The sequence below is a fragment of the Podarcis pityusensis genome (genome assembly GCF_964106645.2).
Source record: "Podarcis pityusensis genome assembly, chromosome: 1".
In the NCBI taxonomy this organism is placed as follows: domain Eukaryota; kingdom Metazoa; phylum Chordata; class Lepidosauria; order Squamata; family Lacertidae; genus Podarcis; species Podarcis pityusensis.
In genome coordinates this window covers 92,338,868-92,354,792 of record NC_138028.1, presented here as the reverse complement: position 1 = coordinate 92,354,792, position 15,925 = coordinate 92,338,868, and the positions used below count along the sequence as shown (strand labels likewise).

Sequence of the window (15,925 nt, the reverse complement as noted above, 5' to 3'; positions counted from 1 at the left end):
TATGTTCTAAGTAGGGATATTTTTTGTTAAACATTTTTGCCAGTATTAAAAGCTTTCTCCATGCATTAGGCAATGTTTCAGTGGTTGCTTCAAAAGTGGACCGAATTCCTCAGCTATTCAGGAACTGCTACCCTCTCACTCTGGATGAGATTTGTGTTCCCTCACAAACATCAACATGTATGACTGGATTCACAGCAGCACCATGATGCAATTCTGTTCTGTAGGATGTGATCCCTCAGCTAAAATCACCATTTGAGTAATCAAAGAAGCAGCACTATGAACTGACTTTGATTTGCTTTTGCTTAGTAATATTAGCTATTTGGGATTATCAGAAATAGTAACACATTAGCTACATAGCAAAACACATTGGCTACATAGCATTGTCATCCATTCATTATATGAATGGCTCTATGAAGGAAAAAGAAGACCTAAATAAATCCCTCTACAAAGGAAAAAAGGCACAAACTGCTGCCATTTGTTTCTCCCCATTTGTTGCTAAGAGGTTCAAAATAATGTGAACATACATAAGGTTGTTTTTTCTCTGGGCAGGTATATTTTGCCCATCATGAAAGCACTGCTTTACTTCAAAACTGAAATGAGAGAACATTCAGCATAATCCTACAAATAATGTTTATGTTGATCTATTAACTAGTATGCTTGACTAGGAGTATAACTCAAGGTCTCATCGTAAGAACTTTCCAAGCCACTCACCTTTTCTACTAGAAGGCTCCTCCAGGTGGTTCCAATCAAAAGCTTATGAAACCAGCCTGATAATGTGAGAGATTTAGTTTGATGTTATATCTTTCTAAAACATGTAGCATTGGCAGAATAGTACTTCTAGCTGCAGTTTCATTGCTGAAATATTCATGCAAACATTTGCATATTCTGAGCAGTGAGAGTGATGGATGTACTATAAGAACAATAAGGAATTTCTCAGAGATACAGGAAAGGGACAAAAAGTCCCATGCTGCAGGTTTGCAGTGACTTACAAGCCTTACCATTGGAAGTTCTTGTTTACCTAAACCTGATGGATAGGCAGCCCTTCGGAAGTATAACCTAGAAACTAATTTGGATCTGGCTGCTTCTGACTTTGCTTTCTCCCCATACAGCAAGTACCATTATCAAATTATTGGAGTACATACAATTGCCCTGAAAATGTGAAGTATTACTGGGAATGCTAAAATCCTTCCAGTAGCACCTTTAAGACCAACTAAGTTAGTTCTTGGTATGAGCTTTCGTGTGCAAGCACACTTCTTCAGATACTTCTTCTGTATCTGAAGAAGTGTGCTTGCACACGAAAGCTCATACCAAGAACTAACTTAGTTGGTCTTAAAGGTGCTACTGGAAGGATTTTTTTTATTTTGACTATGGCAGACCAACACGGCTACCTATCTGTAACTGGGAATGCTAAATTAGATACTTGGACACAACATGCTTTCGTTATACACAGTGTATTCCCTCTTCATCGTTTAAAAAAGATTGCCAATGCCCTGTGCAACCTCCAATGTCAATGCAAAGCTGCTCTGGCATTAATGCTGAACCAGCTCTGACTTCTTAACCAGCCATCTCACATTCCTTCCCCAAAGCCCGAGTGTCACCAAGCACTGCCCTGCATTTGAACTCCCATACTTTATCTGAGCTACACGCTACACACCCTGGAACTTTTAATTAACAGAAAAAAGAATAAGTTCAACCAAATCAATTAAATCATGCCATTTCCCTCAATTACTCCAGAGCACAAAGGTCGCCATTATATTGCATAGTTATGGTCAGGAATAAAGAGACCACACAAAGCCCTATAAATTAGCACTTAAATAGCTGGTTTGCTTTCATCCTTATATCATTTAGTGTGGATGTGAGACAGGAGCTTCAGAACAAAACTATACAAATATATAAATCAAGAGAATGCATTGCATCCATATAATATTCAGTTGCACAATAAAAAAGTCTAAAAATCATGAAGTTCATCTCAAGGATATAAGTTCAACGTACATAAAAAGTTATGTTTGTGTATTTAAAATGCTATGTGGTTAAGTTTGAAATAGGCAAACTTTGTCTCTAGCAAATGCAGCAAGAAAAGGCTGGGTGTTTCCATTTCAATGTTGCAATGGCTTCAAGTTGCAAGAAAGAAGATTCCAACTAAACATTCGGAAAAAGTTTCTGACAGTAAGAGCTGTTCAGCAGGGAAACAGACTCCCACGAGAAGTGGTGGACTCTCCTTCCTTGGAGGTTTTTTAGCAGAGGTTGGATGGCCACCTGTCAGGAATGCTTTAGCTGATATTCCTGCATTGCAGGGGGTTGGACTAGATGACTCTTGGTGTCCCTTCCAACTCTAAGATTCTACAATTCTATGATTGAACCTAAAAATAAGAATCTGACCTCTAACTAATGGATTCTGCTTTAGAAAACATCATGCCAAGTGCTAAAACATGTACTGGCGTACAAGAATGAGATAAGAAGAGGCTTTTAGAACCTGAAGATTTATTGTGTTGGCATGCCATATTGATATTAACAATAATCTCTAGACATGGATCCTGAAGAATGAAAGAGAAACAAAGGCTGCTTGCTATGTCAAAGGAAGAGATCACCTTCTTGTTGTGAAAGGTTCTCTAGTTTTCATTCCCCACAAGCTCTATGGGAAGACAACTTATTATGCATACTGATACCTAGCCTGAAAAGATTAATTTTACAATTAACTAAAATTAAGTGAATGTGACAGAAATTTGGATGGGATCAACTTGTAACTGACAGGCCAACAAACTTGTGTCAGTCACAGATATGAGACACTTTTTTTGCCTATGGGGATAAAATTACTTGTCATACCAAATGTTAATCTTTCATTCTAGCATATGATCTCAAGTTTTTGGTCACAAATATAAAATACCCAAACTAGTATGAAAAAATAAGGAAGATCGTTGGCAGAATTCACCTAATGAACCCCATCTGCTTGTGCAATGGGAATTCCCCCCCGCCCCCTTGAAATTGACTCTGGGGGTCACAAGAACCCCCAGAACAGGGAAGGGGGGATTGTTTCATCTGACAAGCTGATTTCTAACAGTGCAACACCAAATTCCATCCTTAGTTCCGTAAGACTGGAAAGAATGGTAGTCAATATGTTCACTATGAAAAAGAAATATGCAACTGAGTGTGGGGGCAGGATTTGTTAAACCACATGGGCATAGGATCATTCTCACAAAGCATTAGATAATTTGCATGGGATGTAAGCAAACATGTTGCCCTCTAAATGTTTTGAACTACATCTCCCATCAGCTCCAGCCACCCTGGTCAATGGTAAGATATGATGGGAGTTGTAGTTTACAGTATCTGCACTGCACCAGTGGCTCCTAGCATAATAAAGAAACACTGCAAGCCAAGAGTCTTGGAAACTGTGTTGTAGCCTATGGTTGTGCACACTTCATGACCCTCACATCAGCCTGATTTGGTCTGCAATTAAATTTACTTTGTGAGAAGGTTTCTAAGATCCTCTACTCCCTAAAATATGGCCTTGACCTAAGTACATCCAGTCTACTGTCCATTTTCATAGAATCAAAGAACTAGAGTTGGAAAGGACCACGTGGGTCATCTAGTCCAACCCCCTGCAATGAAGGAATCTTCCACCCAACGTGGGGCTCAAACCCACAGCCCTCTGGGATTGAGAGTTTCAAGCTCTACTGACTGAGCTATCCCACACTTGTATAGACATTACATCCAAAAGAATCACAAAGTAATGCTGTTGGATTGCAGGAAAGACACCCTGCACCTGAGGCAAAGGAAGCAAGCCAAATTCATTTATTTCATTAATCCATTTGACAGAAATAGCCTCACAAAACATATAAAAATTATCTTTCAACTCCACAAATTACTACCTCTTTCCCTGTACCTCAAAACCCCTGCCATTTTACATGCATATACATTCATGGTAGCATGCATGTCAAATTGGTTAAGATGTGACAATAAACTGGGGACATGGACACTATCATGCAGACAGAAGGAACAAACCTTCCAGAAACCAAGCTCATCCCTATTATACCAGAAATCACTAAGCAAGTTACATAGACAATGGAACTGACCAAGTAAGCCACTGACCTGGTTTACTAAAACACAGTCCAATATTCTCTTTTCCAAGACACCAACTCCCTTCAGCCTTGAAGGAGGGTGCCAAAAAAGCTTTTAATAATGAAAAGCTATCAAATCCATTTGAGAGATTATCTGTCATCTCTACAGTCACAGCAGTCTTCTAGGAAAAAAGCAATGCAACTTAATGCTACAAGAACCAAGAAAAAAATATAGAGGTTGTTGTTATTCTCAGGCAATCATGTTTTGTGTGTGCTGAAATCTCTGAAAACAGCGATTTGAGACTGGCAAAATATAAACTTGATCTACCAGCTCTGTTTTGGATCAGTGGGTTTTGCATGAAACAGAGACAGAGGGAGACGGAGGTGATTTTCACCTGCTGAAGCCCGTCCACTTTTATCTCAGTAAATAAGAACTGAAGTGAATGTATAAGTTTGCTCCTGCTGCATCAATTCAGACAGTTTCACTTTTCATTACAATTTATTTTACTACCTGCATTTGATAACAGTGCAGACAAGCACAAAGGGGAAAACTCTCAGTGTATCTCTTCACTCCTGATCGGGAAGAATGGTGCAAGGATTTGCCATCTCAGAGACAGCAGCTTCTGCAACGCGTGATTTGTTCAGCTATTAAAAATACTTTTCTTGCCTTATTAAAAAAATATCTCAGAGCTGATTATTTTAGAATATGAAACACAGATCAAAGGATACACCAAATGGAATTTATAGTTTCGGTAATTCTGGTGGTATTTCCTCTCAACCAGACATCTATTTCAATATGCTGTACTCATTTCTGGTTTATAGCTATGCACCAAGGACAATTTGGGAGTCTCAAAGTTAATTTGAATAAGACAGAGTTATATTTATATAGAGAGGGTACTCTATGAAAGCTCCGTTCATTAATTTAAGTTCAATGGCAGAGCTGGGGGGAGGCAATTTCTGTGGCTACAGAAGTTACAGCAGGTGTAGCACATCAGCTTCAAACCAACAGTGCTCCTCAGTGCTCCTCTCCAGAACAGAGAGTACAGCATCAAACCAAAGACTTGTCTTCCAAGGTTTATTAAGATAGTTTCAAGCCTCTCCAATCCTCTCAGATCTGATTTAAGCATATGTGCAACTTCTAAAACACATTCAGGTAGTGGCACCTCTCAGTTTAAATTAAAATCTTCTAAGCCTTCTTTTTTAGAAGAAAAAGCTTCCAAACAGGAGAACAGAAGCTGATGTTTTAAATGGATGAATGGATTTGCACAAAGCTTCTGGCAGAGGCTACCAAGTCATAAACTCCTGGCTACCCATCTTAAGGATTATCAGCTCTTAAGTCCAATAAAGCGACTTCATGTTTCAGTAAATTGAATGGGAACAAATGTGAGCTCCAGTGGGATAGGGACTGAGAAGAAGTGAAGGAAAGCAAGCAAACAGAAATGAGCAGTGACTAAGCCACAAAAGCGGAAGACTAGTTTAAAAACAATGATGAGGAAGAAAAAGAGAGCACAACAGAAAATGCAGCAATACAACATGGCACAGCTTCTTTCACTAACACCTCCTCCCCAAGAACAACAACCTTACCAACTGTACGAATATGAACAAAAGGAGAGCCTGACTGGATCAGATGAAAGGAATGCCCAGTTCAGTATCCTGTTTTCCCACCTGATCAATCAGGTGTCTTTAGGAAGCCCACAAGGAAGTCATGAGCCTGGGAGCACTCTCCTGCTGCTATTCCACAACAAATGATATTCAGAAGCATGCCATCTCTGATCTTGCATGTAGTATACAGCCATCACAGTTAGTAGCCACTGACAGCCTTATACTCCAAGAATTTGTCTAATATTATTAGACGATATGTATATGTGGTGTGAAGTTTAGTTACTATACAGATATACTGAATTTCCATCCGGGATTTCAGTTCAAGCATCTCCCCAAGATATAGATACAAGAAGGTATGAGAACCCACCCAACCCCTGCAAAAAAAAGTGGGATGAAGTGATGGGTAGCGTAGAGTAGGGGAAGCCTATGATATCAAAACAAAGAAATTTCAGAAATGCTCGCCCAGTCTAATTCAAAACTAAATAACCACATATACTTTTTGTCTGACTTAACATTACTATGGACAACCTGTACTTCGTACATAATACCTATTGTAATATACAAAGGGGGTGTAACAAAACAAGTAAAGGGGAAATGGCAAGTTAATTAGTTGGACGTATTACAAGCTTATTATTTCCCTACATGCTTGTGTTCCCAGATAAGTAACCACAAAACACACTATTATCCACTGGAATTCCAAGCAGGTCGGGCTAAAGGGTTAGAATTAATCACTTGTTTTAACCAATGTTTATAGCCAGCTAACAGGAGTCTTGAAAACCTTGTCAAAGACACGTCAGTTTAATGAACTTCAAAATTCCCCTTGTTGGCTTTATATCACTAAATAAAATTACAGTTTCTTATTGCCCTTTCTTTTCTTTTAACTTGTTTATGGTGACACAGGGAGTTCTTCCAGCTTAATGTACGGGTTGTATCTGAATAAGTCATACTCATAGTAGACTCACTGAAATCAATGGACATAATGACTTCAGTCAATGGACGTGAAGATTTCAAGAGTCCAGTCTTGCATATGTGAATTGGTCTTACACTGTCAATTCTGACAGCTGTCTCCTCTGCTTCATTATACATTACAAAGCGGCTTGAGTTACATTGTAGCACTGGGGGTTCAGAAGTGACCGCAAAAAAATAAAATAAAAATCCCACAATGTATGCTAATCTCCCCTGCCCAGCAGCACCACAGAATTAAAACAGTTTATTGAGAATTAATCTGCAAGATAACCTATTTTTCCAACATCTCACATATCTAAGAACCGCTACCAAAACCATTTATTTGACAAGGCTGGGCATTAGCATACCTGTAGTTAAAGGAAGATGACTGACAGTTGTTAAACACGTCAAAGTGAACCAGATGGATGACAAAGTTGCTCCTGACAATAGCAGAAGCAGTATAAGTTTCAGCATTCCCCGGATAAAATCGGCAAACCTGAAAGGAACACAAATCACAATTAACAAACCCTTCACAAATTCTGTAAACTTTTGCCAAATTGTTAAGTACCGTATTTTTCGTCCCATAGGACGCTCCGTCCCATAGGACGCACCTAGTTTTTTGGGGGGGAAATAAAGGAAAAAAAATTTCCCCTTTATTCCCCCCCCCAAAACCAGGTCGGGGAACAGCGGTATGGCGGCGCTGCGCCTCCCCGCTGTCCCCCGAGCTTGTGGGGCTGGCTGATGTCTGCCCGGCGCGAGGGGCGCTCTGCTTCAGAGCTGCTATCACGCTGCGGATGTCTGCCCGGCGCGAGGGGCGCTCTGCTTCAGAGCTGCTATCACGCTGCGGATGTCTACCCGGCGCTGGGCGGTCGGCTTCAGGGTGCCCCACGTGCCGGGCGACAGGCTGCTATCCGCAGCCTAGGGAGCCCTGCGGGAACTCCCGCGGGCTCCCCAGGCTTGCTGATAGCTTCCTGAAGCCTGGAGAGCGAGAGGGGTCGGTGCGCACCGACCCCTCTCGCTCTCCAAGCTTCAGCGAAAGCCTGTATTCGTCCCATAGGACGCACACATATTTCCCCTTCATTTTTGGAGGGGAAAAAGTGTGTCCTATAGGGCGAAAAATACGGTACTTAATTCGTTCTAGAGGTCCGTACTTAACCTGAAACTGTTCTTAACCTGAAGCACCACTTTAGCTAATGGGGCCTCCTGCTGCCGCCATGCCGCCGGAGCCTGATTTCTGTTCTTATCCTGAAGCAAAGTTCTTAACCTGCAGCACTATTTCTGGCTTAGTGGAGTGTGTAACCTGAAGCGTATGTAACTTGAAGCGTATGTAACCCAAGGTACCACTTGTCAGGGAACTGCCATCGGAAGGAAGGGAAGTGAAAGGGCTCACACAGGTTGGGAGAGACTCAGCAGCTGAAGAGGGAACCAGTAGGGGGAGAGGAGCTGGGCTGAGGGAAAGGGAGCTGGAGGGATGGCTCAGAGACACTTCCAGCGAAAACAGTGGGGAGGTTTCAGGACCTCCTGTAGGGACACCCACTCCTCGCCGGAAACTGTCACGCAGAGAGTCCAGAAGACGTGTTTCCGTTAAGGAGCTTTTATGTTGGAAGCGATTCCGAAAGCAACCACTGTCGGAATCTGCCAGCGACTGACGGAGCCATGTTTAAGGGGCTCCGTTACAGACAGAGGTTTGCAAACTTGACCAAACTCTGAGGGACTAGGATTTTACACACAAGCAGCTCATCGTCCCATCACAGCATTCCGACAGTCTTCGTGAGCAGCTTGTGCAGGAGAAGGCATCATGAGCAACCCAGCCGGAACCGGAGAAGCAGGAGCTGGAGTGGGTCCAAGCCTGGAAGAAAGGTACCGGGTGTTGGAGGTCCAGCTAGCGCTGCAGACGGCGAGGCTTGAGGAGAGGAGGGCTCAGGATGCAGACAAAAAGGGGAAAGACACCCAGCTCGTCAGAAAGGTACCAGGATTGGTGCAGAAGTTTGGGGGGGAGCCCAAAGACTATCATGGCTTTCGGACAGAGATGCAATATGCCCTCAATCTGCAGTTTGATGAATTCCCTGACGAGGAATCACGAGTGGCTTTCGTGATTGGGCATCTTGAAAAGGGGGCGAGAGACTGGGTTAGACCCCTGATGGCAGCGAATAGTGACGTCCTAAAGGACACGATGAAGTTCTTTCGCGCCATGGATCTGATGTTTTCCAGCGATATTGAACAGGGAGTGGTCCGCAGACAGTTAATGGCTTGCAAACAGGGGAGCCGATCTGTCCGTGAGTACTGGACTGAGTTCACCATGTTGATCCATAAATTGGGGTGGGATCTATCGGCGGAACCCATTCAAATGCTCTTTGAAGAAGGGCTTTCTTCGGCTGTGAAAGACGAACTTTCCCGGGCGCCCAGGGCGGAGTCTATGGACCAGCTGACCAAATCAGCGCTGACCATAGGAGCGCGCCAGGAGGCGAGAGCATTGGAGAGGCGGGAAGGGAAGGGGGAACGTTGGAAGGAGTTCCGTATTCCAGACATTCCAGAGCCAACTTTCCCGCCGGCAGAGCCGATGGAAATCGGAACAGCGCGCGCAGTTTCAAAGCCCAGTGAGGGGGGAAAGAAGGAGGGAAAAGGCGCCCGGAAATGCTATCTCTGCCAACAGCCAGGTCACTTTGCCAGAGTCTGCCCCCAGAGGAAGGAATGGCAAGGGATGGTAGGAGCTGTGGAGGGAAGAGAGGAAGAAATACCGAAGCAAGTAAAAGCCAACGCCTGGCTGCCACCGTCGGGGCACAGCAGCCAGGCCAAAGAGCAGTGAAAGTGCCCACGCCAGAACCTCCTAAACCCGCCCTAGTGATAGAAGTGGCGCTAGAGCTGCCAAACGGACACCCTCTAAAGATAAAGGCGCTGTTGGACTCAGGCAGCTCCTGCAATTTCATGAGCAAAGAGTTTGCAGCTGAACACCAGATACAGACGATCCCTTTAAGCAACCCCCTGCAGGTGACCACGATCGATGGCAGGGAGCTGTTGGGAGGAGAAGTCAGCTTGCAGACCGTCCCAATGATAATGAAGGTGGCAAGGCACACCGAACTGATAGCGTTTAATGTGGCCACCTTGGGAGGAGCTCCCATTATATTGGGGATGAGCTGGCTAGCGTTACATGATCCGCTGGTGGGCTGGCATCAGAGAGTGGTTTCTTTTGGTTCAGCACATTGCTTAGAACACTGCAAAGAGGGAAAGGGTTTGGCAGGGGCCCAAGCCACCCTAGCAGGGACTGAAGTAACGGAGAACGTGAAGGTACCACGACAATACGCAGATCTCCGCGACGTCTTCAGCGAAAGGGAAGCTGACCAATTACCCCCGCATAGACCCTTTGACTGTCAAATCAATTTACTCCCTGGGGCACAGCTCCCTGTAGGCAAGTTGTACGCCATGTCAGACAGAGAGATGCAGGAGCTAAGAGAGTTCATTGACAAGAACCTGAAGAGAGGGTTCATCAGAGAGTCCAGGGCGGTGGGGGGCAGCCCAGTGTTTTTTGTGGATAAAAAAAACACGAACAAGCCGAGGCTTGTGTGTGACTTCAGGGCCTTAAATGCAGTGTCAGAACCAGTGGCTTTCCCTATGCCCAGGATTGACGACATTTTGACAAGGGTCAGGAAGGGAAAGATTTTTACTAAACTGGACCTAAGGGGGGCGTACAACCTGATACGAATAAGGAAGGGGGATGAATGGAAAACCACCATGTTCACCCCTTTGGGGGCATTTGAATATTTAGTTATGCCCTTCGGCCTACAAGGAGGCTCCGCGTGCTTTCAATCGTTTATGAACCACGTCCTGGGGCCTTTGCTTTACAAGAATTGTGTGGCCTTCTTAGACGACGTGTTGGTGTATTCTGAGAATGAGGAGCAGCATGTGAGAGACGTCAGAGAAGTGTTGAGCAGGCTGCAAGCCAACCAGCTGTGGGTGAAACTGGAGAAGTGTCAGTTTCATACCAAGGAGGTGGAATTCCTGGGGTATCGCCTGTCAGACAAGGGATTGGCCATGGATCCCGGCAAGGTCCAGGCGGTGCTGGAATGGAAAACACCCAAAACAAGGAAGGATGTGCAGAGGTTCCTAGGATTTGGGAACTTCTATCGTAAGTTCATCCGAAACTTTGCCCACCTGACGGCGCCCATTACGGACTGTCTCAGCAGTAAGAAGAAGTTCGTTTGGACTGAGGAGGCGGAGCGAGCATTTGAGGAACTAAAAAGGGCCTTCGCCTCGGAACAACAACTCCTGCATGTGGATTTACAAAAACCGATGAGAGTGGAAACTGACGCATCAGACAGAGCTATTGGGGCGGTGCTTCTGCAGCCAGGGAAGGAGGAGTCAGAGTGGAGACCGTGTGCCTTTTTTTCGCGAAAGCTGAACAAATCCGAGAGGAACTACACGGTGTATGACCGAGAACTACTAGCCATTCATGAGGCGTTCCGGAGATGGAGGCACCTGCTAATTGGCGCACAACATAAGGTGCAAGTGTGCACTGACCACAAGAACCTAGAGTATTGGAGGACGGCACGAGTGCTCAACCAACGGCAAGTGAGATGGGCCCAGGAGTTCTCCAAATTTAACTTTGAGATTTGTTACGTGCCAGGCCCAGAGAACATTAGGGCGGACGCTCTCTCATGCAAACCTGAATATTTGGAGGGGGAGGGAGCACCCGAAGAGAGACATGTCATTCCAGAGGACCGCTGGGTGTGTGGGGCGGCATTGGTGGGACAAAGAGAACTGGTAGAGGAAACAGAGAATGATGAATACGCCCAGAATAAGCTCAGAGGTCTTAGGGGTGAGGGAGAGGAACCAGGGGGTTTCAAGGAAAGAAATGGAGCTTTGTATTACAAAGGGGCACTGTATATCCCTGAAGGAGACTTAAGGGGGAGGGTACTCAAGCAGTTGCACGACAGCCCCACGGCGGGGCATTTTGGACAACACAAAACCATGTGGTTGGTCACCAGGGAATTTTGGTGGCCTAAGGTGAGGGAAGATGTACGGGAGTATGTAAGAGGGTGTGAGCAATGCCAGCGAGCCAAAGGGGAGAGGCGGGCACCGGCGGGGCTATTAGAACCCTTACCAACCCCAGAACGACCTTGGGAGGCAGTGTCGATAGATTTTATGACTGATCTGCCGAAGTCCAAGGGGAAAACAGCCATCATGGTGGTGGTAGACCTACTAACAAAGATGTGCCACTTTGTAGCCTGCTCGCATGCAGTCACGGCGGAAGAGACAGCGAAGTTATTTGTAGAACACATTTTTAGGTTGCACGGGGTGCCATTGAGGGTGGTCTCAGACCGAGGAAAACAATTTACTTCCAGGTTCTGGAGGAAGCTCATGAGCTTACTGCAGGTGGAGGTCAACTTTTCGACTGCCCGGCACCCTGAAACCAACGGGCAGGCGGAAAGAGCAAACGGGGTCCTCCAGCAATACCTGAGGTGTTATGTCAATGACAGAGAGAATGACTGGGTAGAAAAGTTGGCGCTGGCGGAATTTGCCTACAACAATGCCGAGAATGTGTCCACAGGGATGAGCCCCTTCTTGGCTAATTATGGGTGTCATCCCAGGGCTTTCCCAGGGGGAGAAGGGGAGAGATGGGGTGTCCCGGCAGCCGAGCATTTTGTAGAAGAAATGGAAGCAATCCATCGTCAGCTCCAACTCAACTTAGAAAGGGCGAAGGAAGAATACAAGAGGCAGGCAGACAAGAACCGAAGGGAAGGTGAAACCATAAGGGTGGGAGATAGGGTGTGGCTGTCAACCCAAGGGTTGCCGTTCAAAGGAGGTTGTAAGAAATTAAGACCCAGGAGATTGGGTCCCTTTGAGGTCATTCAACAGGTCAACCCAGTGGCTTTCAGGCTCCGGTTACCCAACCACATGAAACTGCACCCAGTATTTCACAGGTCGTTACTGTCACCGTATGAGGGGGGACGAGAAGGGATGGCCACTCGGGGACCGGTCATAGAAGAAAGGGAATGCAGCAGCCATGTGGCAGAAATCCTCGACGCCAGATGGAAGGGGGATCAGGTGGAGTATTTGGTAGCGTGGGAAGGAGAACCGGAGTCAGAAAACACTTGGGTAATGGCAGAAGATATCAATGACGAGGTATTGATAGAAACGTTCCATCAAAGGTTCCCAAGGAAACCTCAGCCTGTGGAGAGGTTCCGGAGGGAATACTTTGGGACCACCGATGAGGAGGAGGAGTTGGAAGGATTCTCGGAATCGGAAGGGGAAGGGGAGATGGACTCTGAGGAGGAGGAGTACTTCGAGACCAGGAACCGCAACAGGTGGAGAGAAGTGTTCGGGACATCGGAAGATGAAGGAAGTTCATTCCGGGGTTTTGCCTCCTCACCGCCCGTAGAGGAGGGGGCGAGAGGGGATGAAGGGGGCCCTGGAGGGGAGGTGGATGTCAGGGAACTGCCATCGGAAGGAAGGGAAGTGAAAGGGCTCACACAGGTTGGGAGAGACTCAGCAGCTGAAGAGGGAACCAGTAGGGGGAGAGGAGCTGGGCTGAGGGAAAGGGAGCTGGAGGGATGGCTCAGAGACACTTCCAGCGAAAACAGTGGGGAGGTTTCAGGACCTCCTGTAGGGACACCCACTCCTCGCCGGAAACTGTCACGCAGAGAGTCCAGAAGACGTGTTTCCGTTAAGGAGCTTTTATGTTGGAAGCGATTCCGAAAGCAACCACTGTCGGAATCTGCCAGCGACTGACGGAGCCATGTTTAAGGGGCTCCGTTACAGACAGAGGTTTGCAAACTTGACCAAACTCTGAGGGACTAGGATTTTACACACAAGCAGCTCATCGTCCCATCACACCACTGTATAGTGATTTCTAATATGATATATTGAAGTTTAAGGAAGGTAAAACACCAAAAGAAGCAAATACTTCTTATGAATAAGTGGCAGTAGTATGTTCCTAAGATAAGTACCTTGTTCAAAATTGATCTGTAAAAGAGGTTTTGTCTTTATACTTGCCCCTAAAAGAAGAGTTTTACAATCTGAAACACACTGGATCATAATAGACAGCTACATTATGAAACTGAAGACAAAACATTATCACAAACCTGTCTCAACTTTATGCTCTTTTAATATCGGAAACCAATACATGTAAGTTTTCCTCTGATTTGAAACTTACTATTTTCCACATATTATCACTAAAAAAATCAGTGGGTTGGATCCAAAGGGCTTCCATGAACCAAAGGATCATTCATATACTGAGAAGAATCTTCCCATTCCTGTGTGTCAAAATACTTTCCACTCTACTTATTAATATTTTCACACAGGCCTAGATTGGCACTAGGAACTACTTTGCTGGTCAAACCAATCCCCCATTCTGTTGTTAACAGTGGCTAGTCACACCTTTGGGAAGCTTATAAATCAGACATGAAGGAAAAATAATTCCAATATTTTTCTCCTCTGCACATAGAACTCAGCGATATAGTGCCTATACAGATGTTCTTGTTAACAGCTACTGCTGCCAACTCCTAGTCCAGTCTCCACCGACAATGTGCTTCCCATTGCTGCCACTCATTCTCCCATCCCTCTCCATTCTTTTGTTGGTATAATTGTGACAAAGCACCTAGTTCCATGTTAAATACAGAGGAGCGATAAAGATAGAAAAGCAGGAGACAAATGCTTCCTGCCACAAAGATATGTCCCCTCCCACCAAAAAGTCTACTGCTCCCCAGATCTGCTTGGCCCAGATTTTATTATCCAAAAAATTCGCATTATGTGCGTCCTATAGTTACGAGTAATAATTTGCTGCTGTCAACTCTGCTGCTCATTGCTACTGAAATTACACCATGCTACAAAGTTGCTGCATTTTGACTTTGCTGCTGTTTAAAAGACGAAGGAAATTCTGAGCTGTGAAGGACAAAATCTGAAAAATATCTCTTATCATTAGTGAATGCAACAAGAAAAATGTCGGGGGGGGGGGGAAGAGGTTGATTTGTGTTGCTCTGCAGATTTTAAAAAAACAAAAACATGAGATTGTCATTGTTTGAAGTTGATTTTTCTCCCCTCCCTACCACCAGTCTAGTCTATCACTGCTAAGGAAAGGGTGCAATATCCGCCAGCTGCATAAAATATTGAAGGCTCTTCAATCATAAACATGCCATATAAATTATCTCAACGCTCCTGGTCTGGGGCTTGGAGTGGCAAGATCAAGGGCATAAATCTCATGTGAAGGAAGACACGGTACACTACGGGTAACAAAATAATGAAATTTGAGAACTTATTTTCCAACTGTGCCTTCCTTTGACAGGCATGATTCTGTTAACACCCGCAAAAACATTTCTACTGCATGCAGAGATAGTTTGGCATCCAAATGACAGCTTGTGCATCATCGAAAATGGGAAGGACACTTGAATATAGTTTCTTTTACATATTTCAGATAGCAGGTAAATAATGTTCATAAGCAGAGTGAAATTATATTGAGATTTAAGTGTGATGAAAGGAGGAACTGAGAGACTAGGAGGAAGCAAAGCTACACTATAGTTCCTAAAAGGAAACGCTTGATGTAAGAAAATTAGCAGCTGGTAGAACACAAAGCACCCCCACACTGAGCTATTACAATAGGTACCAGGCTGCCTGCCTGGTAAGTCACAGGACTGACTTTGAAATACATGAGCCTGTCACACTTGACAAGAATCATTAGCTAATTTTCCTAATTACAAGTTTCAGCAAATTATAGTCAGCACAGACATTGATTCAACTGTACATAGATAACTGCTGAGTAGGCCTAAAAGGGGGCAGTCATCCATCAAAAGTGGCAAACCGCCGCTCCTTGTGTGCCCAAAACCCTATGTTTGAAACTATAAAGCTACTTAATCAGAAAGAGATATCTGGCAACAGTCAGTTAGCTTTTTCTGAAAAAGTAGAAATGATTAGGCTGAAGGAGGCAACACTGGGGTCCACAGAATATCTACATTGCTATGGAATTTGCAACCAATTTTGTAGCAGCTACAGAAGACATTAAAAGGATATTATGAGGCTGAAACCAGGCTACATATTTAACAAATCAATCTATCACAAAAGGTCAGGATTTACGTGAAGTCAGCATATCTGCACTAGTCATCTTAAGACAAGAAAATGGTTTGCCAATTTAAGAGCACCTTCATCTTTAGGAGCCAGGTGAAAACATTCCTCTTCAACCAGGCCTTTGGCTGATTAATACTCCACAACCTTTAAGCTACTTATTTGTGTTTTTATGCTGCATTTTTATGTTGTGAACCCCCCTGAGATCCTTTGATGACAGGCGGTATATAAATCAAATAAATAAATAGCTCAGATGAAGCAAGAAACTGAAG

At 44.7% G+C, this 15,925-nt stretch overlaps 1 protein-coding gene across 2 annotated transcripts in view; it reads right to left on the bottom strand.

Moving 5' to 3' along the window:
* The window catches only part of SLC49A4 (solute carrier family 49 member 4), a 76,517-nt gene that overhangs the window by 22,800 nt on the left and 37,792 nt on the right, over positions 1-15,925 (bottom strand). For both annotated transcript variants that reach the window (XR_013987027.1, XM_081007761.1), the window contains exon 7: positions 6,971-7,098. Coding sequence is in view for 1 of the 2 variants with exons in the window: in XM_081007761.1 (XP_080863887.1) it covers positions 6,971-7,098 (128 nt within the window). In the remaining variant the exon portion in view is untranslated. The remainder of the gene's footprint in view (positions 1-6,970; positions 7,099-15,925) is intronic.